The sequence below is a fragment of the Salmo trutta genome, chromosome 27 (assembly GCF_901001165.1).
Source record: "Salmo trutta chromosome 27, fSalTru1.1, whole genome shotgun sequence".
In the NCBI taxonomy this organism is placed as follows: domain Eukaryota; kingdom Metazoa; phylum Chordata; class Actinopteri; order Salmoniformes; family Salmonidae; genus Salmo; species Salmo trutta.
The window spans coordinates 23443065-23470741 of NC_042983.1; the positions used below are offsets into that span (position 1 = coordinate 23443065).

Sequence of the window (27677 nt, forward strand, 5' to 3'; positions counted from 1 at the left end):
GGAGGACTTAATTCTTCCTGCTTTCGCGGATATGGCTGGAACAATGCTGGGGGCCCAAAAAATGATAGACAATGCCTTCATCAAACAACACTGTTTCACGACACATCAGTGACATGGCAGGAGATGTTTTGAAACAATTACTCCTTTGCATACAAGCCAGTGAATTCTGTGCGTTACAGCTAGATGAGTCAACAGACGTGGCGGGCCTGGCACAGCTCCTGGTATATGTCCGTTACGTTTATAGGGGGTCAATTAAGGAAGACGTCTTCTGCAAACCACTGGAAACCAGGACAACAGGAGAGGATATTTTTAAAGTACTGGACAGCTTTGTGACATCAAATGGACTTTGGTGGTCAAGATGTGTTGGTGTCTGTACTGATGGCGCAAAAGCCATTACAGGGAGACATAGTGGAGTGGTAACGCGCGTGCAAGCAGATGCTCCTGACGCCACTTGGGTACACTGCAACATCCACCAAGAGGCTCTCACTGCCAAGGGAATGCCTGACGGCTTGAAAGACGTTTTGGACACTACAGTGAAAATGGTTAAATTTGTTAAAGCAGGGCCCCTGAACTCTCGTGTATTTTCTGCACTATGCAATGATATGGGCAGCAACCATGTAATGCTTTTACAACATACACAAAGAAGTGCACTGGTTATCAAGGGGCAAAGTACTGACACGTTTTTTTGAATTGAGAGACACAGGTCTTTCCATCAGTGTATGATTTTTTGTGTGCAAATGAACTCAAGCTAACGGACAATGTCAAATGTGATATAACGAAGCACCTGAGTGAGTTGGGTGCGCAATTACGCAGGTACTTTACCGAAACGGATGACACAAACAACTTGATTCGTTCTGTTTCATGCCCTGCCTCCAGTCCACTTATATCTGAACAAGATAGCCTCATCGAAATTGCAACAAGCGGTTCTGTGAAAATTGAATTTAATCAGAAGCCACTGCCAGATTTCTGGATTGGGCTGCGCTCAAGAGTATCCTGCCTTTGCAAATCACACTGTTAAGACACTGATGCCCTTTGCAACCATGTACCTATGTGAGAGTGGATTCTCGGCCCTCACTAGCATGAAAACGAAATACAGGCACAGACTGTGTGGAAAAAGACACTCTCCAATACAGCCCAGAGTTATGTGCATCCTTTCAAGCACACCCTTCTCATTAACCTGTGGTGAGTTATTCACAAGTTTTGATGAACAAATAAGGTTGTAAGATGGCTAAGTAAAGAGCAAAATTGATTATTATTATATTTTGTACCCTGGTCCTATAAGAGCTCTTTGTCACAACCCGGCTAGAGAGAAGTGACAAACTCACACTCTTTCTTATGTTTAATAAATGTATCGTACAGTGTGTGTGTGTGTGTGGCAGGCTTACAATGATGGCAAAAACATTTGAGATTGTGCTGAGCGTACCGCAGCTGGAGGTTGAATGTTTGAAGGGGTACGGGACTATAAAATGTTCGGGAACCACTGCCCTACAGGATTGCTTTCATTTTCCTAAAGCATTTCCCCATTAATCAAATTATGTCAATTTAGTTTTTCAAAGGGGTGCCAAGAACAAGTGGTCTGGGCATCACAGCATACTAGACAAGTAAACAGCAATGTATTTTAATAAAAATCTTTAATTACCAAAATATAAAGTTCAACATTCCCAAAGACCAGACCTTACTGTTTAGCATACCCTTCCAAAGTGAAGTGCAACCTGCTCAGCTACTCTATATGCTTGCATGTGACATTTTCTGAAATAGCAGCAACGTTGACTTTGTGTGATACAGTACAGTGCTTAGTATTTTAAAAGGGTAGAAAACAAACAGATCAGTATGCAAATAACATCTCTAACCCTATGTAAGAAATGGCACCCTATTCCCTGGCCTATATAGTGCACTACTTTTGACAAAAGCCCCATAGGTTCTTGTCGAAAGTAGTGCACTTGATCAGGAATAGGGTGCCATTTCAGACGCAACTGTGCATGTCTTTATACTCTGCTTCTCATTTGGGAACACAGCTCAAGCAAACCAATGCAGTAACAACACATTTCAATCCACCTGACAGTGAAACAACTCTTTAATTATAAACTAGCCTAATCTGAGGGACATCTTAAATAATTCAATATTACACGTTCAAATCAAATGGAAAAAAATAGATATGAACATCTCATAGTGATATGAAACATATGCAAATGTACAGCAAGTCACCTCTCTCTCACTCGCACTCTCAGTTTTGACACCTACTCATTCAAGGGTTTCTTTATTTTTACTATTTTCTACATTGTAGAATAAGTGAAGACATCAAAACTATGAAATAACACATATGGAATCATGTAGTAACCAAAAAAAGTGTTAAATCAAAATATTTGAGATTCTTCAAAACAGCCAACCTTTGCACAATCTTGGTATGTGTTATTTCATAGTTTTGATGTCTTCACTATTATTCTACAAATGTAGAAAATAGTAAAAAAGGTTCCAAGAGTGTGCAAGGCAAAGAGTGGCTACTTTGAAGAATATCACATAAAATATATTGATTTGTTAAACACTTTTTTGGTTACATGATTCCATATGTGTTATTTCGTAGTGTTGATGTATTCCCTATTATTCTACAATGGTACTAATATTATATATATATATATATATATATATATATATATATATATATAAATAAAATGACACACTTTATATTTCAGTGTCAGTTAAGTTGCAGCTCTCTTCGATTAGTTAGTTCTGTGTTAACTACAATCATTTATCAATTAAAAACAAACTATTCCTTCCACTTTCAAAAGAAAATGGAAAATATTAATGAAAGAAAATCTAAAATGTTTAAGTTGGAAAAACATTTGAATGTATTTAGCACCTGTTTTTCTTTTCCATCTTAACACTCAGTGCTAAGACATGACAAAAGAGCAAATGACATTGGATATTGCTGTTTTGAATTAAAATCCAAATAGACCTCTAATTTGCTCATCCCCCATCCCGTTGCACAGTACAGTATTTTCTTCAGAATTACTAAGATATGCAGTTATTTGCAGCAAATGCTACAGTTCATAGCAGGCAGATTCGAAAGTGATATGTCATGTTAGACAACAATGCACATGTGATTGAATAGCTCACATTCTTGATAGGAACAAGTCAAGGATGTGTTTAGTAATGAAATGGATTAATACGAAGGTAGACTGCTGCCCTTTTTTTCCTTCAAACACTGATTAGTCTGACTAAATAATACAAGGTAAAAAGAGAACACTGCATTTTTAATATTCACGTTTAAGTGTGCAAATAATGTAAGCGTTTCAGGAGATGATAACAGAACACCCACAACAAGAAGTACTGGTGGTGAGAGCATGGAGGCAGTCTCCCAGTATGGACTGTGACGGAACAACAGATCTCCGTTTCTCTGGAGATGAATGTTTTGTTGAAGATGTTCTGAGACGGTGGTGATGGGTTGAGACATTAGGACTTGAAGACGTGCACAGCTCTCAGAACGTACTGCCTGCAGATGGGACACTCGCTCACCCGCTTACCACACTTGGTGCAGGTGACCATGTGACCACACTCCAGAAGAACGCAGTCAATCGCAGCGTCCATGCAGATCCTACACAGGCTGTCATCCACGTTGGTCAGCTGGGCCTTCTCCCCATCTGGAGGAAGACAGAGGGGAGGAATCAGAAAAAATAAAAAGAACAACATGACATACAGATCAGAGTGGAGGAGAGCAATGATGATGTCATGCCCCGAAGAGGTAGAAGAGAGTGACACTGCCTTGAAGAGAGATCACAATATCTCCTCTCTCTCTTATCTAGGGTGCCTTATCTTAGATAGGTAAAACAACAAAAAAAAACAGACATTGAATATCCCTTTGAGCATGGTGAAGTTATTAATTGCACTTTGAATGGTGTATCAATACACCCAGTCACTACAAAGATACAGGCGTCCTTCCTAACTCAGTTACCACAGAGGAAGGAAACCGCTCAGGGATTTCACCATGAGGCCAATGGTGACTTTAAAACAGTTACAGAGTTTAATGGCTGTGATAGGGGAAAACTCAAGATGTATCAACAACATTGTAGTTACTCCGCAATACTAACCTAAATGACAGAGTGAAAAGAAGGAAGCCTGTACAAAATACAAATATAACAAAACATGCATCCTGTGTGCAATAAGGCACTAAAGTAAAACTGCCAAAAATGTGGCAAACAAATAAACAAATAAACTGAATACAAAGAGTTATGTTTGGGGCAAATCCAACACATCACTGAGTACCACTTTTCATATTTTGAAGCATGGTGGTGACTGCATCATGTTATGGGTATCATCGGCAAGGACTAAGGAGGTTTTTTTTTATAGCATAAACAGAAACAGAATAGAGCTAAGCACAGGCAAAATCCTAAAGGAAAACCTGGTTCAGTCTGCTTCCCAGCAGACATGGAGACAAATGCACCTTTCAGCAGAACAATACCCTAAAACACAAGGCCAAATATACACTGGAGTTGCTTACCAAGACGACATTAAATGTTCCTGAGTGAACTAGTTACAGTTTTGAATCTGCTTCAAAATACACGTAGCAAAAATATAAACGCAACATGTTAAGTGTTGGTCCCATGATCTAAAAAATAATAAATCTCTGTACAGATGAACATGCTCTGCATGGTACTTCACTGCCTCAAACCAGCTATTCCATCTGGAGCTCACTGCTTCAGGAGGAGCCTTGTCCTGCACAAACTCCTTCATAATGAGGAAGCTCACCCATCTTCTCTTTCTGGCAGGCTTCTCGAAGAAGACAGATCTCATCCATGTCACAAGTGATGCAACTTCAGAGAGGTATTTGTAGTGCTGCCAGGTCTCACCCACCAGATTGATGACATGGCAGAGACAGGTTATATGGACACTGTTGGGCATCACTCCTTTCAGAACCTCCTTGTATGCCTTCAGGCAGTAGGATGCATTATCTGTGACCACTGCCCAGGCATCATTCCGGTTCAGATGGTTGCTGTGGAGGGAGGCTAGTATAGATTGGGAAAACGTTGGGTAGTTGGATTTGTCCATGAAAATGACATCCACCAGAAAGTACTGGTTTTCAACACCTGCAATTAAAGATAAGGAAAAACTTTGATTTAACCTAAAATAATATTGTGACAAAATAAAAGTCTTATTTAAATTCCAAGTGTAAACACAATATAGATACAGCGATAGTTAGCTAGATGGAGAGGCAGACAGCTGCTAACATTATGCATCACTATATTTCAACACGATAGCTCGTCGTTTGGAATATCACAATTTGCATGCGGACAATTCACATTGCAAAATGTAAATGTCGGCTAGTACAACGGTATATTAATAGGCTGTTAAGTTAACTCACCAATGACGATGTTTAGAACGCTGCAAATCCCTTGCATCTGTTGTCTCGTCAACAACCACCGCAAACTTCTTGCCACGGATCTTCTGTAGAACGGCAGTCATATGTTGGTCGAACACACGGGCAGGTGAGTTTGACAGAGGCTGCTCTCATTTTCGGACAACGGTCCTCCCTGTTTGCAATGCTTCACTAGAAAGGGCCGTAGCTTTCTTAGCTTTTCTAACATGCTGACCACACAGCTCGCGTAGCAAAATACATTTATACAAACTTAGCAAAGAAAGAAAAGTCCCCTTTTCAGGACCCTGTCTTTCAAAGATAATTCATAAAAATCCAAATAACTTCACAGATCTTCATTGTAAAGGGTTTAAACACTGTTTGCGATGCATGTTGAATGAACCATAAACAATTAATGAACACGCACCTGTGGAATGGTCGTTAAGACACTAACAGCTTACAGACAGTAGGCAAATAAGGTCACAGTTATGAAAACTTAGGACACTAAAGAGGCCTTTCTACTGACTCTGAAAAACACCAAAAGAAAAATGACCAGGGTCCCTGCTCATCTGCGTGAACGTGCCTTAGGCATGCTGCAAGGAGGCATGAGGATTGCAGATGTGGCCAGGGCAATAAATTGCAATGTCCGTAATGCGAGACGCCAAAAACAGAGCTACAGGGAGACAGGACGGACAGCTGATCGTCCTCGCAGTGGCAGACCACGTGTAACAACACCTTCACAGGATCAGTACATCCGAACATCACACCTGCGGGACATATGTGAATTGATTGCCCCCATCTATCTTCAGAGTTCGTTCTGTTAGGTGACCTAAACTGAGATATGCTTAACACCCCGGCCGTCCTACAATCTAAGCTAGATGCCCTCAATCTCACACAAATCATCAAGGAACCCACCAGGAACAACCCTAAATCCATAAACATGGGCACCCTCATAGATATTATCCTGACCAACTTGCCCTCCAAATACAACTCTGCTGTTTTCAATCAGGATCTCAGCGATCACTGCCTCATTGCCTGCATCCGTAATGGGTCCGCGGTTAAACGACCACCCCTCATCACTGTCAAACGCTCCCTAAAACACTTCTGCAAGCAGGCCTTTCTAATCAACCTGGCCCGGGTATCGTGGAAGGATATTGACCTCATCCCGTCAGTAGAGGATGCCTGGTTGTTATTGAAAAGTAATTTCCTCACCATCTTAAATAAGCATGACCCTTTCAAAAAACATAGAACTAAGAACAGATATAGCCCTTGGTTCACTCCAGACCTGACTGCCCTCGACCAGCACAAAAACATCCTGTGGCGTACTGCACTAGCATCGAATAGTCCCCGCGATATTAAACTTTTCAGGGAAGTCAGGAACCAATACACACAGTCAGTTAGGAAAGCAAAGGCTAGCTTTTTCAAAACAGAAATTTGCATCCTGTAGCTCTAACTCCAAAAAGTACAGGGACACTAAAGTCCATGGAGAATAAGAGCACCTCCTCCCAGCTGCCCACTGCACTGAGGCTAGGAAACACTGTCACCACCGATAAATCCACAATAATCGAGAATTTCAATAAGCATTTCTCTACCCCGGCCAACAGCTCCGCACTCCCCGCAGCTACATGCCCAAGCCTCCCCAGCTTCTCCTTCACCCAAATCCAGATAGCAGATGTTCTGAAAGAGCTGCAAAACTTGGACCCGTACAAATCAGCTGGGCTAGACAATCTGGACCCTCTCTCTCTAAAATTAGCCGCAGCCATTGTTGCCACCCCTATTACCAGCCTGTTCAACCTCTCTTTCGTATCGTCCGAGATCCCTAAAGATTGGAACGCTGCCGCGGTCATCCCCCTCTTCAAAGGGGGTGACACTCTAGACCCAAACTGTTATAGACCTATATCCATCCTGCCCTGCCTTTCTAAAGTCTTCGAAAGCCAAGTTAACAAACAGATCACTGACCATTTCGAATCCCACCACACCTTCTCCGCTGTGCAATCCGGTTTCCGAGCTGGTCACTGGTGCACCTCAGCCACGCTTAAGGTACTAAACAATATCATAACCACCATCGATAAAAGACAGTACTGTGCAGCCGTCTTCATCAACCTGGCCAAGGCTTTCGACTCTGTCAATCACCACATTCTTATCGGCAGACTAAACAGCCTTGGTTTCTGTAATGACTGCCTCGCCTGGCTCACCAACTACTTCTCAGATAGAGTTCAGCATGTCAAATTGGAGGGCCTGTTGTCCGGACTTCTGACAGTCTCTATGGGGGTACCACAGGGTTCAATTCTCGGGCCGACTCTTTTCTCTGTATATATCAATGATGTCGCTCTTGCTGCGGGTCATTCCTTGATCCACCTCTACGCCCCTCTTCTGTATACATCTGGCCCTTCTTTGGACACTGTGTTAACAAACCTCCATACGAGCAATGCCATCCAACACTCCTTCTGTGGCCTCCAACTGCTCTTAAACGCTAGTAAAATTAAATGCATGCTCTTCAACCGATCGCTGCTCACACCCACCCGCCCGACTAGCATCACTACTCTGGACGGTTCTGACTTAGAATATGTGGACAACTATAAATACCTAGGTGTCTGGCTAGACTGTAAACTCTCCTTCTAGACTCATATTAAGCATCTCCAAACCAAAATTAAATCTAGAACTGGCTTCCTATTTTGCAACAAAGCCTCCTTCACTCACGCTGCCAAACATACCCTCGTAACACTGACTATCCTACCGATCCTTGACTTCGACAATGTCATTTACAAAATAACCTCTAACACTCTACTCAGCAAACTGGATGCAGTCTATCACAGTGCCATCCGTTTTCTCACCAAAGCCCCATATACCCCCTACCACTGCGACCTGTATGCTCTCGTCAGCTGGCCCTTGCTACATATTCGTCACCAGACCCACTGGCTCCAGGTCATCTATAAGTCTTTGCTAGGTAAAGCTCCACCTTATCTCAGTTCACTGGTCACCATAACACCCACCCGTAGCACACGCTCCAGCAGGTATATCTCACTGGTCATCCCCAAAGCCAACACTTCCTTTGGCCGCCTTTCCTTCCAGTTCTCTGCTGCCAATGACTGGAACGAATTGCAAAAATGGCTGAAGTTGGAGACTTCTATCTCCCTCACTAACTTTAAGCATCAGTTATCTGAGCAGCTTACTGATCACTGCAGCTGTACATAGCCCATCCGTAAATAGCCCATCCAACTACCTACCTCATCGCCATGTTGTTTTTATTTACTTTTTTGCTCTTTTGCATACCAGTATTTTTACTTGCACATCATCATCTGCACATCTATCACTCCAGTGTTAATTGGCTTATTTGTAATTACTTCGCTACTATGGCCTATTTATTGCCTTACCTCCTTACTCCATTTTGCACACACTGTATATAGATTTTTCTATTGTGTCATTGACTGTACTTTTGTTTACCCATGTGTAACTCTGTGTTGTTTTTTGTCGCACTGCTTTGCTTTATCTTGGCCAGGTCGCAGTTGTAAATGAAAACTTGTTCTCAACTGGCCTACCTGGTTAAATAAAGGTGAAATCAAATGTTTAAAGAAAGGTACAGGATGGCAACAACTGCCCGAGTTACATCAGGAATGCACAATCCCTCCACCAGTGCTCAGACTGTCCGCAATAGGCTGAGAGAGGCTGGACTGAGGGCTTGTAGGCCTGTTGTAAGGCAAGTCCTCACCAGATATCACCAGCAACAACGTCGCCTATGGGCACAAACCCAACGTCACTGGACCAGACAGGACTGGCAAAAAGTGCTCTTCTCTGACAAGTCGCGGTTTTGTCTCACCAATGGGTGATGGTCGGATTCGCGTTTATCATCGAAGGAACGAGTGTTACACCGAGGCCTGTACTCTGGAGCGGGATCGATTTGGAGGTGGAGGGTCCATTATGGTCTGGGGCGGTGTGTCACAGCATCATCGGACTGAGATTGTTGTCATTGCAGGCAATCTCAATGCTGTGCGTTACAGGGAAGACATCCTCCTCCCTCATGTGGTACCCTTCCTGCATGCTCATCTTGACATGACCCTCCAGCATGACAATGCCACCAGCTATACTGCTCGTTCTGTGCGTGATTTCCTGCAAGACAGGAATGTCAGTGTTCTGCCATGGCCAGCAAAGAGCCCGGATCTCAATCCCATTGAGCACATCTGGGACCTGTTGGATCGGAGGGTGAGGGCTAGGGCCATTCCCCCCAGAAATGTCCGGAAACTTGCAGGTGCCTTGGTGGAAGAGTGGGGTAACATCTCACAGAAAGAACTGGCAAATCTGGTGCAGTCCATGAGGAGATGCACAGCAGTACTTAACGCAGCTGGTGGCCACACCAGATATTGACTGTTACTTTTGATTTTGACCCCCCTTTGTTCAGGGACACATTATTTCATTTCTGTTAGTCATATGTCTGTGGAACTTGTTCAGTTTATGTATCAGTTGATGAATCTTGTTATGTTCATACAAATATTAATATTTAATATTTACACAATAAACGCAATTGACAGTGAGAGGACGTTTCTTTTTTTGCTGAGTTTACATGTTATGCAATCATTGCACCCACACTGCTCGCGCAAGCCAACACGCATCTGGGTTGCCAAGTGCTAAAATAGAAGTCAGTTCTATTTGTGACGCTGAACACGGTACAAGTCCTGCCTCTCCCATCTCCTCGTTGGTTTATAGAGCATATACCCATGTGCCATCTCCTCATTGGTTATACCCAAGTGGGTGATTAAAAGATGAACTGAGTTCGGTCGGTCGTGGTAATACTATGAAAGTTTAGATGCCAATCGCCATATCAAGTCCAAAGAAGAAAAAGCCTGGAAGGAGGAGAGATGACTAGAAACGATTCGGTTGACCGTTTTATGTGTCGATTAATTGTCGGAGTAGAGGACCTTGTGCATTTCACATAAAATAACAACTCAACATTTATATCCCAGGGCAAATTAGCTAGCAACAGCAAGCTAGCTAACTAAATTGCCATAAATGTTTAATGCTTTTCGACCTGTCCCCAAATTAATATAATTGGGTCAGAGTTTGTTTTAATATTTCAACCTGCGTGTCGTGATCACGTTTGGTGTGGGGGGAAAATCAATTTGCGCACGATTTCACGCGCACGTCCAGTTTGGGTACGGTGTAAGGGGATGTCAGATTCGGCGCACACAGCCACAAAGTCCTGAATAAATTTTCGTCTTGAATCTGCTGATGCGCTTGCACAAGTAATGGTCGTTTGAAGAGGCATGCTCTGGCTAACACGGTGCTTTTCCTTGTTCTTCATATGAGCTTTACACTTTAAGTGGTCGCCACACATATTTTAACGGGTCCAATCAATAGCATGTTGACCTAATTTGCAAAACAGCTTATCACCTGACTCATAATAGTCCTTTGGGCATTGCTCTGCTCTGAATTTAGGGGTTAGGGTCAAATCTTTCTGTTTTTTTGACGACTTGGCCTCTTCGAAATGTTTCTCAACAGCCTCAAGTTGTGAGGTGACGTAAGGGTCCCACGCACGACCGACCCCCCCTTCTCAAAACACCCTAATCAAAAACGGAATTATTTCTCCTGGCCTAATCACCTGTAATTTTACAATTATTAAATAATTTAGGTTACTACAATAATTAGGCCTACTTATTTTATTTTTTTAAATACATTTCAGGCAAATTATGAACAATTCTGCAATATTTCACATTTTACATTTGATTCCATTTTTATTAGCAAATTCCGCAATTCCATCCAGGTTTTCCGCATTGTGGAAATCATAGGGCCCTAATACTTTCTGAACCCACTGTATGTGTGTGAAGTTATTAAATACCATCTTGGGCTTTCCAAGAGGTAATACACCTAAGGATTTCACTTGGGTGACCGGTTCTTATACACCAATGGAAAGGGGCAACAATGGCGTCCAATAGCTAGACATGCTCAGAATGCATGGAGGTACCCTTGGTATGGATGAGATACAAAAACACCATGACTGATGTGCAGCAGTAGTAGTGGTGGTGGTGGTGGAACCAGACGTAGTAAGTAAGGTGAAACTCCTGCATGCATCACTAAGGGCTGTATATGAGGATGGATGCCTGTGTTACATGCATGCTGAGGGGCCGGGCCATGAGATGGTAAGAGTGACTAGGTCAACAGTAGGAGTGACCAGGGGAACACTTGCCTTTTTCAGATACCTTACCTCCAATCTCTCCAATGCAGATGGGAGGAAGGGGCAAGGCCACCACTTGAAAGGAAGGAGTAAAGCAACTGTCATTAAATACTGATTCTGATTTTTTTTTAAACACTACAGAAATCACCTCAGAATCAACCCCTGGTAGAAAGCATTGATGGTATACAGGAACTCTGAAGGTACAATATTAAAGGCAGCTACAGTAATGAACATACTGTACGTCCTGAGCTAGAATATCACTGACGAGACAGAAAATGAAGGGTTACATGTCAAGTAGCTGTACTTTCCATTCCTGTTCCAAACGTTACATATCGTCATGTACCATCACAAAAGACAGACAGAGCAGTGATTTCTTACCTGAAGTTATAGCTGTGTTCACGTTTTCCACTAGAGGAAAGTAAGAAAAATTTCAATCGGCAAACACGGCGCGGTAATGACCATACGAGTTGACGGGACAGCTTAAACAGATCTGGGACCAGGCTCACTGCTACTCACATGACTTCCTGTTCTCCTCTGTCTCTCTGTACAAGCGGCTGACGCGCTCTACCAGCTCCCACTTCTCGCAGCAGCCTGAATAGTTGACAAAATTCCTGGCCAGGATCTCCTTCAGTTGTCTGACGGACAGGCCCTCGATGTCCCTCAGGCAAGAGATGTCTGAGAGAGAGGCCCGTGCTCGCTGCCACGTCTGAGGGATCACCTGCAGGAGGAGAGAGGGGAGCCATTAGCCATTACATACAGTTGAAGTCAGAAGTTTGCATACACCTTAGCCAAATACATTTAAACTCAGTTTTTCCACAATTCCTGACATTTAATCCTAGTAATAATTCCCTGTCTTAGGTCAGTAAAGATTGCCACTTTATTTTAAGAATGTGAAATGTCAGAATAATAGCAGAGAGAATGAATTATTTCAGATTTTATTCATTTCATCACATTCCCCAGTGGGTCAGAAGTTTACATACACTCAATTAGTATTTGGTGGCATTGCCTTTAAATTGTTTAACTTGGGTCAAACGTTTCTTGTAGCCTTCCACAAGCTTCCCACCATAAATTGGGTGAATATCGGTCCATTCCTCCTGACAGAGCTGGTGTAAGGCCTCCTTGCTCGCACACGCTTTTTCAGTTCTGCCCACAAACGTTCTACAGGATTGAGGTCAGGGCTTTGTGATGGCCACTCCAATACCTTGACTTTGTTGTCCTTAAGACATTTTGCCAGAACTTTGGAAGTATGCTTGGGGTCATTGTCCATTTGGAAGACCCATTTGCGACCAAGCTTTAACTTCCTGACTGATGTCTTGAGATGTTGCCTCAATATATCCACATAATTTTCCTACCTCATGATGCCATCTATTTTGTGAAGTGCACCAGTCCCTCCTGCAGCAAAGCACCCCCACATCATGATGCTGCCACCACCGTGCTTCACAGTTGGGATGGTGTTCTTCGGCTTGCAAGCTTCCCCCTTTTTCCTCCAAACATAACGATGGTCATTATGGCCAAACAGTTGTATTTTTGTTTAATCAGACCTGAGGACATTTCTCCAAAAAGTACGATCTTTGTCCCCATGTGCAGTTGCAAAGCGTAGTCTGGCTTTTTTATGGCGGTTTTGAAGCAGTGGCTTCTTCCTTGCTAAGCGGCCATTCAGGTTCTGTCGCTCTAGGACTCGTTTTACTGTGGATATAGATACTTTTGTACCTGTTTCCTCCAGCATCTTCACAAGGTCCGTTGCTGTTGTTCTGGGATTGATTTGCACTTTTCGCACCAAAGTACTGTAATGACCCTGGGTTTATATGCACGGACATCGACTCTGCCGCTCGAGAATGCTTTTGGGGCACAGTCGATAGCGCGCTGGACTTCGGGCTAGAAGGTCGAGGGTTCGAGACCTGCTCCCTGCCTGTTTCATTACATTGGTGTCAGAAGTGGGATCGGACCTTGCATCCACAACAGTGCGTGTGCTTGGCCGGTGAGCACGTTCCTGTAAGACGTAGAGTCGCAAGCTAGCACGAGGACGCGCTCTTTGAAAGGAGGGAGTAGTGTAACGACCCTGGGTTGATAAGCGCGGATATCGACCTGCTCCTTGCCTGTTTCACTACAGTATGCTCATCTCTAGGAGACAGAACGTGTCTCCTTCCTGAGTGGTATGACGGCTACATGGTCCCATGGTGTTTATACTTGCGTACTATTGTTTGTACAGATGAACTTCGTAACTTGAGGCGTTTGGAAATTGCTCCCAAGGATGAACCAGACTTATGGAGGTCTACAATTTCTTTTCTGAGGTCTTGGCTGATTTCTTTTGATTTTCCCATGATGTCAAGCAAAGAGGCACTGAGTTTGAAGGTAGGCCTTGATATACATCCACAGGTACACCTCCAATTGACTTAAATTATGTCAATTAGCCTATCAGAAACTTCTAAAGCCATGGCATCATATTCTGGAATTTTCCAAGCTGTTTAAAGGCACAGTCAACTTATGATCCACTGGAATTGTGATACAATGAATTATAAGTGAAATAATCTGTCTGTAAACAATTGTTGGAAAAATTACTTGTGTCATGCACAAAGTAGATGTCCTAACCAACTTGCCAAAACTATAGTTTGTTAACAAGAAATGTATGGAGTGGTTGAAAAACGAGTTTTAATGACACCAACCTAAGTGCATGTAAACTTCCGACTTCAACTGTACATGACACATACTGCATTGGAGAGAAAGTTGCACCCCTCTGAATAAACTCCAGATGCTGTGAGAGGTAGAGCCTACTGGATGATGTTTATTATTTACCTCTGGTGTGTGTTCACTGGGTTCCAGGTTCAGGATGGAGAGAGACGTGGCGTCTCCTATATCCTGTACAGCCAAAACAAACACAAAACACATGACTCAGACGGAAACCTCCACAGAGAACTATAAATACTTACTGTACAGTCCAGGCAGGGATTAGGATTAGTCACCCGCTGCTTAGTCCATAGATACCTTGGGGACTACTATGTTTACCTTCCATTCATAGTAAAGCTTCTACTGCTGTCTGCACCAGATGAGCTTTTTGTTTACAGGAATAGAAAAACAGGACAGGGCTACTTCCTACATCTTTGAGAGAGGAGGCTAGGGGAGAGTCCAAGAGGAGGCCTCATCTCTCTATGGGTGTGGGGGGGGGGGGAGTCCAACAGGAGGCCTCATCTCTCTATGGGTGTGGGGGGGAGAGTCCAACAGGAGGCCTCATCTCTCTATGGGTGTGGGGGGGGGAGAGTCCAACAGGAGGCCTCATCTCTCTATGGGTGTGGGGGGGAGAGTCCAACAGGAGGCCTCATCTCTCTATGGGTGTGGGGGGGGGAGTCCAACAGGAGGCCTCATCTCTCTATGGGTGTGGGGGGGGGGGGGGGTGAGTCCAACAGGAGGCCTCATCTCTCTATGGGTGTGGGGGGGGGGGGAGTCCAACAGGAGGCCTCATCTCTCTATGGGTGTGGGGGGGGGGGGGAAGAGTCCAACAGGAGGCCTCATCTCTCTATGGGTGTGGGGGGGGAGAGTCCAACAGGAGGCCTCATCTCTCTATGGGTGTGGGGGGGGGGGGTCCAACAGGAGGCCTCATCTCTCTATGGGTGTGGGGGGGGGGGGGGGGGGGGGTCCAAGAGGAGGCCTCATCTCTCTATGGGGGGGAGGAGGAGTCCAACAGGATGCCTCATCTCTTCAAAGGGGGAAACACTCTAGGCCCAAACTGTTACAGACCTATATCCATCCTGCCCTGCCTTTCTAAAGCCAAGTGAACAAACAGATCACCGACCATTTCAAATCCCACCGTACCTTCTCCGCTTTGCAATCCGGTTTCCAAGGTCCTAAATGATATCATAACCACCATCGATAAAAGACAGTACTGTGCAGCCGTCTTCATCGACCTGGCCAAGGCTTTTGACTCTGTCAATCACCACATTCTTATCGGCAGACTCAACAGCCTTGGTTTCTCTAATGACTGCCTCGCCTGGTTCACTAACTACTTCTCAGATAGAGTCCGGACCTCTGGCGATCTCTATGAGGGTGACACAGGGTTCAATTCTCGGGCCGACTCTTTTCTCTGTATATATCAATGATGTCGCTCTTGCTGCGGGTGATTCTTTGATCCACCTCTACGCAGACGACACCATTCTGTATACATCTGGCCCTTCTTTGGACACTTTGTTAACAAACCTCCAAACGAGCTTCATTGCCATACATCACTGGTTCCGTGGCCTCCAATGCTAGTAAAACGAAATGCACACTCTTCAACCGATCGCTGCCCGCAACCATCCGCCCGCCCGACTAGCATCACTACTCTGGACGTTTCTGACTTATGTGGACAACTATAAATACCTAGGTGTCTGGCTAGACTGTAAACTCTCCTTCCAGACTCATATTAAGCATCTCCAATCCAAAATTAAATCAGTGTTCACCTGCTCCAAAATTAAATCAGTGTTCACCTGCTCTTTGCTAGTCTGAGTATCAGACATTCCGGATTAATCCATAAGAATCACAACCCTGAAATGTATACCTCAGTCACAGAGTTTGAGAAGTCAATGAGAAAAGTGAAAAGATCTTCCTTAGTTGTTAATTTTCTCGAAATCTAAAGGCACAATTCAATTCGAGCCAATGTCATAAGTAGTTTAACATCTTATTACTCAAACCTCTTGAAAGTGTCAAACTGACCCGTTCTCATTTTTGTCAAAAAACAACTTTATATTGAAGGAATGCCTTTGATTTACCGGCCTGCACATGCGCAGTTCGGCGTGAGATGACCGTTAGACCCGATTACGTGTTTCTGTGCATAAGCTTTGAAAGCGGACGTCGCCATGACATCGCCTACCAGTGTGATCAGGATTTCTATTGGAGAAGCAGTTTCTGCCTATCTTCATACTGTACCGTCTTTGCCTCAGTCACTTCCAGAGCAGACCTAATACCTTTTACACACTCTCTACCTGCATGACGTGTACTGTACCTGGTTGATAGTTGGGGAGGGAGTAGAAGAAGTATGTGTACCTGGTTGGTAGTCCCTGAGCTGTCGCTCCTGCTGAGCGCTTCCCCCTGAGAGACGGAGAGCGTAGACAACTCGGAGGCGGACCGTGTGGCGGAAGGGGGCGGGGTGTAGAGGGAGCGGGAGTTGAAGCTAGCCATGTCGGGGTCCCCCTCCCTTTCGGTCCCCTGGTGACACAGCACCAGTTCCACCAGGTCCTCCTTCTCCCTGCATGTGTCTGTGGGGACGTTGCGTAGCAGCAGGTACTGCCGCAGGTCTCTGACCCTCAGCCGCATCAGCTGTGGTCTCTGGAAGGCTGTCCCCTTCAGCAGGTGACACGTGGCACATATACGCAAGTTCTCCTGAAGCATGGAGCACAGCGTGCAGAAGCTCTTCTTACAGTCGCAGCAGATATACTGGGGGAGAGAGCGATAGAGAGAGTGTAGGCATTAAGCAAGAGAAGATACAGGAGAAGTGACATGGACAGTAATGTAGGCTCCAGGGCACACTGTGCCTTAATAGGATCTGCAAAGCCTGCCCAATATTCAGCATTTAGAATGTATCTCCATTAAAACATTAGTGCGGAAGGAAGATTCAAAATGATTAAATCTCAGATAAGCAATCACCTCCCTCATCTGGCTCTATATACAGTACCTTGAACGGTCGTTTGTTCTTAACAAAGCTACACTCATGTTTAATCTTCAATAGAACCTTCACAGGCTGTGGTGGACAGATGAGAGGAATGTGGGGTATTGGAGCTCAAACAAGGCATGAGGAAGCAGAATATCAATGTCTTGATACTGTTACCGCATTTTTCAATCATGTGCATCTGTTCCACTCCCTCTCTAGACAGTCGGGAGGCAGGCAGTTCATTTCTTTCATGTCACAAACATCAAACAGTAATAACATGCAAGCCTCGAGATTAGACGCTGTATTGGCATGGTGACTCAGAGGGACCAAACATCAGAGGGACCAAACCAGACAAGTAATGGAATTCAACCCTGCAATATGGAGAGGATCTCTCCCTCTGTCATCACAACAGAACAACCCCCCCCCCCTCCCAAATAACAGACAGGTGTGTCTCGCCAGTGGGAGGGGACCACCACACATTTAATTCAATTCTGGCTAGAAGTTTGATGAGGTACAGTGGCACACTGCTTACCTGCCAATTCTTACTTTTTAATTTTATATTTTGTTCTAACAAACTTTATAAAACCATAGCATTAGGGTGTATCATCAACAAAACCCCAGACTGATCTACAGTGCATTCCAAAAGTATTCAGAGACATTTACTTTTTCCAATTTTTTTTACTTTACGGCCCAATTCTAAAATGGATTTAAATCTTTTTTTCCTCATTGTAAGAATATTTCCAAGATAAATACACAATGCAGAGGACAAGCGGTCAATAGAGTACTAAAGGTCAAGAGGAATAAAAGTCAATAGAGTACTAAAGGTCAAGAGGAATAAAAGTCAATAGAGTACTAAAGGTCAAGAGGTATAAAAGTCAATAGAGTACTAAAGATCAAGAGGAATAAAAGTCAATAGAGTACTAAAGGTCAAGAGGAATAAAAGTCAATAGAGTACTAAAGGTCAAGAGGAATAAAAGTCAATAGAGTACTAACGATCCATGGAAATAGTGGTTTTTCTGTAATAGGGGATTAATGATCAATGGGTCAGAGATATGGGAGGAATTTCAGTCCGGGACCCATAGCTACATGGCAAGTTCTCATTGGTCCAAATTGTTTATACATTGAACCTGAAATAGGATACTTGTTATTTGGCCATTGGCCCAGTTTTATTGCAAGGAATTCTAATTGGTCAACCACAGGCTAGGTTATAAAACTACATCCTGTCCCTTTGTTCTGAAGAGAGAATCACAGGAGAAAATGACTGACGGGAGAATGAACATCCCCTCCCCGCATGACTTGTCCTATTTGAATAAACCTATTTTCCTCCCCCTGATTTGCTTTGGGGTCTGTGTTATTGAAAAGTAACATCAACTGCTAACATCATCAATCTACACACAATACCCCATGATGACAAAGCAAAAACAGGTTTTTAGACATTTTTGCAAATGTATTAAAAATAAATTACAGCCTTCTTGGGTATGACGCTACAAGTTTGGCACACCTGTATTTAGGGAGTTTCTCCCATTATTCTCTTCAGATCCTCTCAAGCTCTGACAGGTTGGATGGGGAGCATCGCTGCACAGCTAATTTCAGGTCTCTCCAGAGATGTTAGATCGGGTTCAAGTCCGGGCTCTGGCTGGGCCACTCAAGGACATTCAGAGACTTGTCCCAAAGCCACTCCTGTGTTGTATTGGCTGTGTGCTTAGGGTCGTTGTCCTGTTGGAAGGTGAACCTTCACCCCAGTCTGAGGTCCTGAGCGCTCTGGAGCAGGTTTTCATCAAGGATCTCTATGTACTTTGCTCCATTCATCTTTCCCTCGATCCTGACTAGTCTCCCATTCCCTGTGCCAGGTTTCCTCAAGTGACACATGGCATTTAGCCCAAAGAGTTCAATCTTGGTTTCATCAGTCTTTAGGTGCCTTTTGGCAAACTTCAAGCGAGCTGTCATGTGCCTTTTACTGAGGAGTGGCTTCCGTCTGGCCACTCTACCATAAAGGCCTGATTGGTGGAGTGCTGCAGAGATGGTTGTCCTTCTGGAAGGTTCTCCCATCTCCAGAAAGGAACTCTGGAGCTCTGTCAGAGTGACCATAGGGTTCTTGGTCACCTCCCTGACCAAGGCCCTTCTCCCCCGATTGCTGAGTTTGGCTGGGCGGCCAGCTCTAGGAAGAATCTTGGTGGTTCCAAATTTCTTCCATTTAAGAATGATAGAGGCCACTGTGCTCTTGGGGACCTTCAATACTGAAGAAATGTTTTGGTACCCTTCCCCAGATCTGTGCAAAAAAAAATTGAAAACGTTTTTTTTTTAATTTGTTATTATGAGGTAGTGCGTGTAGAATGATGAGGGGGGGAAAACAATTTAATCAATTTTAGAATAAGGCTGTAATGTAACAAAATGTGGAAAAAGTCAAGGGTTCTGAATACTTTCCGAATGCACTGTAAATCTACACTAAATACATAGCCTAAGTCGTTGTCTATTTTTAGCCCACTTAATTAAAACGTGGTTTTCACAAATTACCTATGGTGGTGGAGAGTAGCAATTACAACTGATGTGCCCTAGGCCTGTAGTAAGTGCAGTCTCATGACGTAACTGGCTGCTTTTGGCGTCTCTTATCTTGGCTCTCTGCAAGGACAGTTTATGTATTAGGACGTAACTAATCAATACTGGCCCTCCCTTTACAACATGTACTGGAGTAGAGTGTGTCTGTTTGAGGATGAGTGGCAAAATAAACATGGGGGCTACTCAAAAGCCTACTCAAATAAAATATCAAATAATATTGGTGTATTAAATGTAATAGTCTCTCAGTCCATACCAACTATAAACTATTCCTTGGATCAAAAACCCTATCAGGTTCCTTCTTGATCACCCCAAGCCTATCAAACAACCCCTAACCATCACCCCAAAGCCCATCAAACAACCCTTAACCATCTGGGACTGGCCTACAATCATATAGGACATTCACAGTCAGTCTACTAGCTACCCCAATAGTCCCCAAACCAAACACCTACCTTCCTCCTGAAGACAGAGAATGCCTGGCCACAGGCCTTACATACAAGGCTGGGGCTCCCTGAGGTTGTGGGCGGGTATGTGGAGTATCCTGCGCTGGGGGCAAACCGGAAGGGTCCAGCACTGGCTCCGAACCCGGGCTGCTGGCCTCTCACTGCCCCTGTGCCCATGACTTCATTCAGCAGACCACAGCATGAAGCCCACATGGACGAGGCCCCCGCCTGGAGAGCACAAAACACAGACAGCAGTTTTCAGACTGCAGAGCTCCACAGATGTGCGAAGGGGTCTCCCCCTCTTCTCCTTGAGCTGAGACCTATCTGCGCAACAACACACAGCCTATAGTCATTTTCACAGTGATACCTACAAACGGATTGGCTAGGTTCTGCAATGTATTGCACAGGTTATTGCAAGTCTGATAACATCTCCTAAAAATAGAGTGGTCATGGAAACACCGACTATTATACTATTATGCAGCCACATGAGAAACTGGGGGCATCACGTTGTTATGGCTGAGGAAATGAAAAGCATAAGTTGAGAATGGCACAATAGAATAGACATGCCCAGGGACCGCATGCAGACCAGCCCTAATAGACCAACATCTAGCACAAATTGGATACTTTGTCTGCAGGGGAAAATTTGTGAGAAAGCAAAGGCATGTAGCGGAGATATGATTCATGTATCAGATAAACTAACCTTGATGAGTGGCTGCAAATTATAACTCCATATCTGTTCCCTGGAAATATAACACTAGAGAATGCATTCCCCTGTATTACCATGGGAAGATAATTCCACATACTAAATTTCAGTTCAGCTCCTATCTCTATTAATGTTTCCAAACTAGGCTCTATCAAATGGCCATTGCATATTATAATGGTCTCTGTTACATGAACAATAGTACAGTCGTGGCCAAAAGTTTTGAGAATGACACAAATGTTAATTTTCAAAGGCTGCTGCCTCAGTTTGTATGATGGCAATCTGCATATACTTCAGAATTTTATGAAGAGTGATCAGATGAATTGCAAATATTTGCAAAGTCCCTCTGCCATGCAAATGAACTGAATCCCCCAAAAACATTTCCACTGCATTTCAGCCCTGCCACAAAACGACCAGCTGACATCATGTCAGTGATTCTCTCGTTAACACAGGTGTGAGTGTTGACAAGGACAAGGCTGGAGATCACTCTGTCATGCTGATTGAGTTTGAATAACAGACTGGAAGCTTCAAAAGGAGGGTGGTGCTTGGAATCAATGTTCTTCCTCTGTCAATCATGGTTACCTGCAAGGAAACACGTGCCGTCATCATTGCTTTGCACAAAAAGGGCTTCACAAGCAAGGATAATGCTGCCACTAAGATTGCACCTAAAGCAACCATTTATCGGATTATCAACAACTTCAAGGAGAGCGGTTCAATTGTTGTGAAGAAGGCTTCAGGGTGCCCAAGAAAGTCCAGCAAACGCCAGGACCATCTCCTAAAGTCGATTCAGCTGCGGGATCGGGGCACCACCTGTACAGAGCTTGCTCAGGAATGGCAGCAGGCAGGTGTGAGTGCATCTGCACGCACAGTGAGGCAAAGACTTTTGGAGGATGGCCTGGTGTCAAGAAGGGCAGCAAAGAAGCCACTTCTCTCCAGGAAAAACATCAGGGACAGACTGATATTCTGCAAAAGGTACAGGGATTGGACTGCTGAGGCCTGGTGTAAAGTCATTTTCTCTGATGAATCCCCTTTCCGATTGTTTGGGGCATCTGGAAAAAAGCTTGTCCGGAGAAGACAAGGTGAGCGCTACCATCAGTCCTGTGTCATGCCAACAGTAAAGCATCCTGAGACCATTCATGTGTGGGGTTGCTTCTTAGCAAAGGGAGTGGGCTCACTCACAATTTTGCCTAAGAACACAACCATGAATGGCACCAACACATCCTCTGAGAGCAACTTCTCCCAACCATCCAGGAACAGTTTGGTGACAAACAATGCCTTTTCCAGCATGATGGAGCACCTTGCCATAAGGCAAAAGTGATAACTAAGTGGTTCGGGGAACAAAACATCGATATTTTGGGTCCATGGCCAGGAAACTCCTCAGACCTTAATCCCATTGAGAACTTGTGGTCAATCCTCAAGAGGCAGGTGGACAAACAAAAACCCACAAATTCTGACAAACTCCAAGCATTGATTATGCAAGAATGGGCTGCCATCAGTCAGGATGTGGCCCAGAAGTTAATTGACAGCATGCCAGGGCGGATTGCAGCGGTCTTGAATAAGAAGGGTCAACACTGCAAATATGGACTCTTTGCATCAACTTCATGTAATTGTCAAAAAAGGCTTTTGACACTTATGAAATGCTTGTAATTATACTTCAGTATTCCATAGTAACATCTGACAAAAAATATCTAAAGACACTGAAGCAGCAAACTTTGTGAAAATTAATATTTGTGTAATTCTCAAACCTTTTGGCCACGACTGTACTGTGCGGTAGTAAAAATAAATACAAATTTAATAAAATAAGGAATATGACCAAAAGTGGACACCTGCTCTCATTCCAAAATCATGGGCATGAATATGGAGTTGGTCCCCATTTGCTGCTATAATAGCCTCCACTCTTCTGGGAAGGCTATCCACTAGATGTTGGAATATTGCTGCAGGGACTTGCCTCCATTCAGCCACAAGAGCATTAGTGAGGTCAGGCACTGATGTTGGGCGATTAGACCTGGCTCGCAGTCGGCGTTCCAATTCATCCCAAAGGTGTTCGATGGGGTTGAGGTCAGGGCTTTGTGCAAGCCAGTCAAGTTCTTCCACACCGATTTCAACAAACCATTTCTCTATGGACCTCGCTTTGTGCACGGGAGCATTGTCATGCTGAAACAGGAAAGGGCCTTCTCAAACTGTTGCCACAAAGTTGGAAGCACAGAATCGTCTAGAATGTCGTTGTATGCAGTAGCTTTGTGACATCCTATGTCAGTGCCAAGTTGAAAGGTACAGAGGTCTTCAGTAAGGCCATTCTACTGCCCATATGTGTCTATGGAGATTGCATGGCTGTGTGCTTGATTTTATACACCTGTCAGCAATGGGTGTGGCTGAAATAACAGAATCCACTAATTTGAAGGGGTGTTTACATACTTTTGTATACATTAGTGTAGTTACTCAGGCAACAGGTCAGTTGGTATATTACGATTGTTACTACTGTTGTAATACCTTTGCATTTTCTGCTCTCAAGTTGTTAGTCTAAATGGGAGTCTGTATTAACTTATTTTTTAATGGATGTGTTGCCGGGGTGTTTCTCTTGAAGATGCAGTTTCTCCTGGTAAACAAGCTTGTGTACATTGACCTGTATCTGCATTGAGTCCCCTGCTAGTTCTACCAATAATAGTTCTACCAATAATCATTCATTCATATCAGCAAAATGCCTCAGTTGTCTCTCAGTTTGAGATTGTATTATGATGAAATGAAATACAGTACTCGTTCAATAATCTTTACTAATACATATTGATTGAAGAGAGATAGTACAACAATTACAAAATGGCATTAGGTGGGCAACAATGTGATGATTGTCTTTGAACATTATAACTCCCGCTATAAACTTGGCTAAACATAATTTGATAGATGCGCGCGCGCACACACACACACACACACACACACACACACACACACACACACACACGTGTTAATGTTTTTAAATGTATGTAAATTGTGAAGTCTTTTGTCTGTAATTATTTTCAGCATGTGTCGGACCCCAGTAAGACTAGCTGTCGCCATTGGCGTCAGCTAATGGGGATCCTAATAAATCAAATCAAAATTATGCCCAATGAATGAACTTCATGATTTCTACAGATGTGCAACCAGCCTACAGACAACGGTAACATACATAAAAAAAATAGAATCATTAATTGACAGGAAGCGTGCTTCCTAGGGGGGAGGATTTGAACTATGCTATAAATATCCATTCAAATCACAAATATCAGTCACAAGCAAGGAAAGATTTCAATCAATCTGCTGTGCTTTTACAAAGCTGACTACAACTAGCAGTAGGTACAGATGCAAAACATCAAGCTACCCTTGGTCTTGGGGGCAATCTTCAATAGTACTGATATTGCAAATTAAAGCTGGTTAATGAGAAGCTCTTACAGTTAGAAAATAAAATCTAGCTAATAGTAGCTAGCTAACCTTATTTCGGCATCATTGTAACTTAGCTAGCTACAGTGCCTTCTGAAAGTATTCATACCCCTTGACTTATTCCACATTTTGTTGTGTTGCAACTTGAATTCAAAATGAATAAAATATATATTTTTAAATCTCACCCATCCTCACACAATACCCATTAATGACAAAGTGAAAAAAAAATGTACACGTTTTTGCAAATGTAATACAGAAATATCTCATTAACATAAGTATTCCCACCTCTGAGTCAATACTTTATAGAAACACCTTTGACAGTGATTACAGCTGTGAGTCTTTCTGGGTAAGTCTCTAAGAGCTTTCCACATCTGGATTGTGCAACACTTGACCATTATTCTTTTCAAAATTCTTTAATCTCTGTTAAATTGGTTGTTGATCATTGCTAGAGAACTATTTTCATGTTTGCCATAGATTTTCAAGTACATATAAATAAAAACTGTAACTAGGCCACTCAGAAACATTCAATGTCATCATGGTAAGTAAATGTCGTCATGGTAAGCAATATCTGGCCTTGTGTTTAGGTTATTGTCCTGCTGAAAGGTGCATTTGTCTCCCAGTGTCTGTTAGAAAGGAGATTGAACCAAGTTTTCATCTGGGATTTTGCCTGTGCTTAGCTCTACTCTACTTTTTTTATCCCAAAAAACTCCCTAGTCCTTGCCGATGACAAGCATACCCATAACATGATGCAGTCACCATGTGGTACTCAGTGATGTGTTGGATTTGCCACAAACATAACACTTTGTATTCAGGACGTAAAGTATATTTATTTGCCACATTTGTGCCTTATTGCAACAGGATGCCTGTATATTTGTAGTGACTGGGTGTATTAATACACCATCTAAAGTGCAAATAATAACTTCAACATACTCAAAGGAATAGGTGCCCTACTTTGCGAGGCTTTGGAAAACTTCCCTGGTCTTTGTGGTTGAATCTGTGTTTGAAATTCACTGCTCGACCTAGGGACCTTTTACAGATAATTGTATGTGTGGGGTACAGAGATGAGGTAGTCATTCAAAAACCATGCTAAACACTATTATTGCACACAGAGTGAGTTCATGCAACTTATTATGTGACTTGTTTAACCTATTTTCACTCCTTAACTTATTTATGCTTACCATAACAAATAGGTTGAATACTTACTGACTTAAGACATTTCAGCTTTTAATTTCTTATTAAAAATAATCTAAAATCATAATTCCACTTCGACATTATTGGGTTTTGTGTGTTGGCCAGTGACACAAATTTCAATTTAATACATTTAAAATTCAGGCTGTAACATAAAATGTGTAAAAAGGACAAGTGATGTGATACTTTCTTTAGGCACTATACATACTGACAGTACAGTAGCTGGCAATAACGTTAACTGCATTAGCTAGCGATGCCAAGCATCTATGCCAAGAGCTAGAGATGATTGAGCTAAGATCATTTAACACAGCTAGCTAGCTATATCTATCTGGGTAGATAGCTAGAGCTAGCTAGCTAGCTAGCTAACACATTTGCTGACAGTCAACTAGCTTGACAGCAATCACCTATTGATTATTGAGGAAAGTATAATTTCAACTAGAAATAATTGGGAAATAATTGTACCTTCATAGCAACTCCGAGTTGTGGAATGTGTGGCAATAAATGGATAGTCTGACCATTGCAAAAACTCAGGAATCCTCACTTCATGTACATCTTCCTTCTTTCCACCAGCATTTTGAGCGTTAAACTAGACAGCGAGAGTAACAAGATGGACATAAATTCCACCAATTGAATCGAAGTCTCGTGCAGCAGTACCCATAATGTCCAATCACAATTGTAAGGGCGTTAACTTTACTGCTGCTGTTCACTGCTTATCCACCATTGTACGTTTTAATCATTTAGCAGACGACGTACAGGGGCAATTAAGGTTAAGTGCCTTGCTCAAGGGCACATCGATAGCTTTTTAACCTAGTCGGCTCGGGGATTCGAACCATAACCGCTAGGCTACCTAATATTTGTGCCCGTTTAATAGAGAGCCGTCTTAAGCTTAATTTGTGTCGGTATGTCTTCTTCACTAGCTAGGTTTCCATCCAATTGTCGACAGATTTTTATGCGCATATTCTCAAATCCGCATAAAAACAATATGCAAATTATCTCACCAGCGATTGGTCCCATCAAATTTACTTTTGCTGTTACATTTTCATGTACCAAATCAAAATATTTCCACCGTCATTTCTTGCATAACTAATTGTACCACAACAAAAATATCCCGTCGAGTCCAACTGCAGCCCGCAATTAGGGGCGTTTCTGCATGTGGGCATCGAGCATGAAGTGTCCTTCGCTCCCAACTGCCGAGCACCTGCCCTCACTTCGTTTCATCCAACCATACATTAATCCCTCCATCCATTAGGTGTTCCACCCCTGTATCCTTACTTTATTTATCTATCTTTCTTTATCTATCCAGTCATAACTTTATTTTAACAGCTTTATCGTTTGATTAAGAAATGTATGCATGTTTGAAGTAAAGGATAAAGTTTTTTTAACTTAAACTTGGCTTAAATTGTATTTTTAGGGGGATGATCAGCTTTAATATTGCATATAAATTGTGGCTTCTATCAATGTAATGTCTGCATCATTTCCAAACGCGCATATATATATTTTTTTGTAAATATATCTATATAAAATGTATACTTTTAACATTTATTTTCCTTTATTATTTTACCCTAACTCGACCCTAATTGGAGTAAACTAATGGACAACGACACTTAGGCTTCTACTTCCAGCTTATACATACTATATACATTTTACAGACACAATATATTTTACAGTAGTTATCTTTTGTTTGTTTTTAGTCCTAGCCTTCAGCTCCACTCAACCCCTCCCATTAATCTATCCCTGAACAAATCAAATGTTATTGGTCACATACACGTGTTTAGCAGATGTTATTGCGTGTGTAGCGAAATGCTTGTGCTTCTAGTTCCTACAGTACAGCAATATCTAACAAGTAATATCGAACAATTTCACAACAAATACCTAATACACACAAATCTAAGTAAATTAATGGAATTAAGAATATATACATATATGGATGAGCAATGTCAGAGCGGCATAGACTAAGATACAGTAGATAGTTTAGAATACAGTATTAGAGCATTGGACCAGTAACCAAAAGGTTGCTGAATCGAATCCCTGAGCCGACAAGTGAAAAATCTGTCGTTCTGCTCCTGAACAAGGCAGTTAACCCACTGTTCCCTGGTAGGCTGAAATTGTAAATAAGAATTTGTTCTTAGCTGACTTGTCTAGTTAAATAAAGGAAACAAATAAAATAAAATAAAGAAATAAATAATACAATGAGTAATGCAAGATATGTAAACATTATTAAAGTGACATTATTAAAGTGACATTAATAAAACACC

General features: G+C 42.8%; 1 protein-coding gene across 5 annotated transcripts; it reads right to left on the minus strand.

Annotated features, from left to right (window-relative positions):
* Positions 1–2866: 2866 nt before the first annotated feature.
* LOC115164628 (E3 ubiquitin-protein ligase RNF34) lies at positions 2867–26656 on the minus strand. Of its 5 annotated transcripts, XM_029717310.1 has the most exons (8): positions 25885–26198; positions 20136–20354; positions 16527–16916; positions 14307–14369; positions 12030–12231; positions 11892–11921; positions 11544–11588; positions 2867–3638 (listed from the first exon to the last, which is right to left on the minus strand). In XM_029717310.1, exons 1-8 carry the CDS (start codon positions 25888–25890, stop codon positions 3451–3453), a joined length of 1143 nt encoding a protein of 380 aa, XP_029573170.1. In that variant the 5' UTR covers positions 25891–26198; the 3' UTR covers positions 2867–3450. The 5 variants fall into 5 exon arrangements, with proteins under 5 accessions (XP_029573170.1, XP_029573173.1, XP_029573171.1 ...); XM_029717313.1 differs by lacking the exons at positions 11544–11588; positions 25885–26198 and adding an exon at positions 26421–26656; XM_029717311.1 differs by lacking the exon at positions 11892–11921.
* Between the last annotated feature and the right edge of the window lie 1021 nt (positions 26657–27677).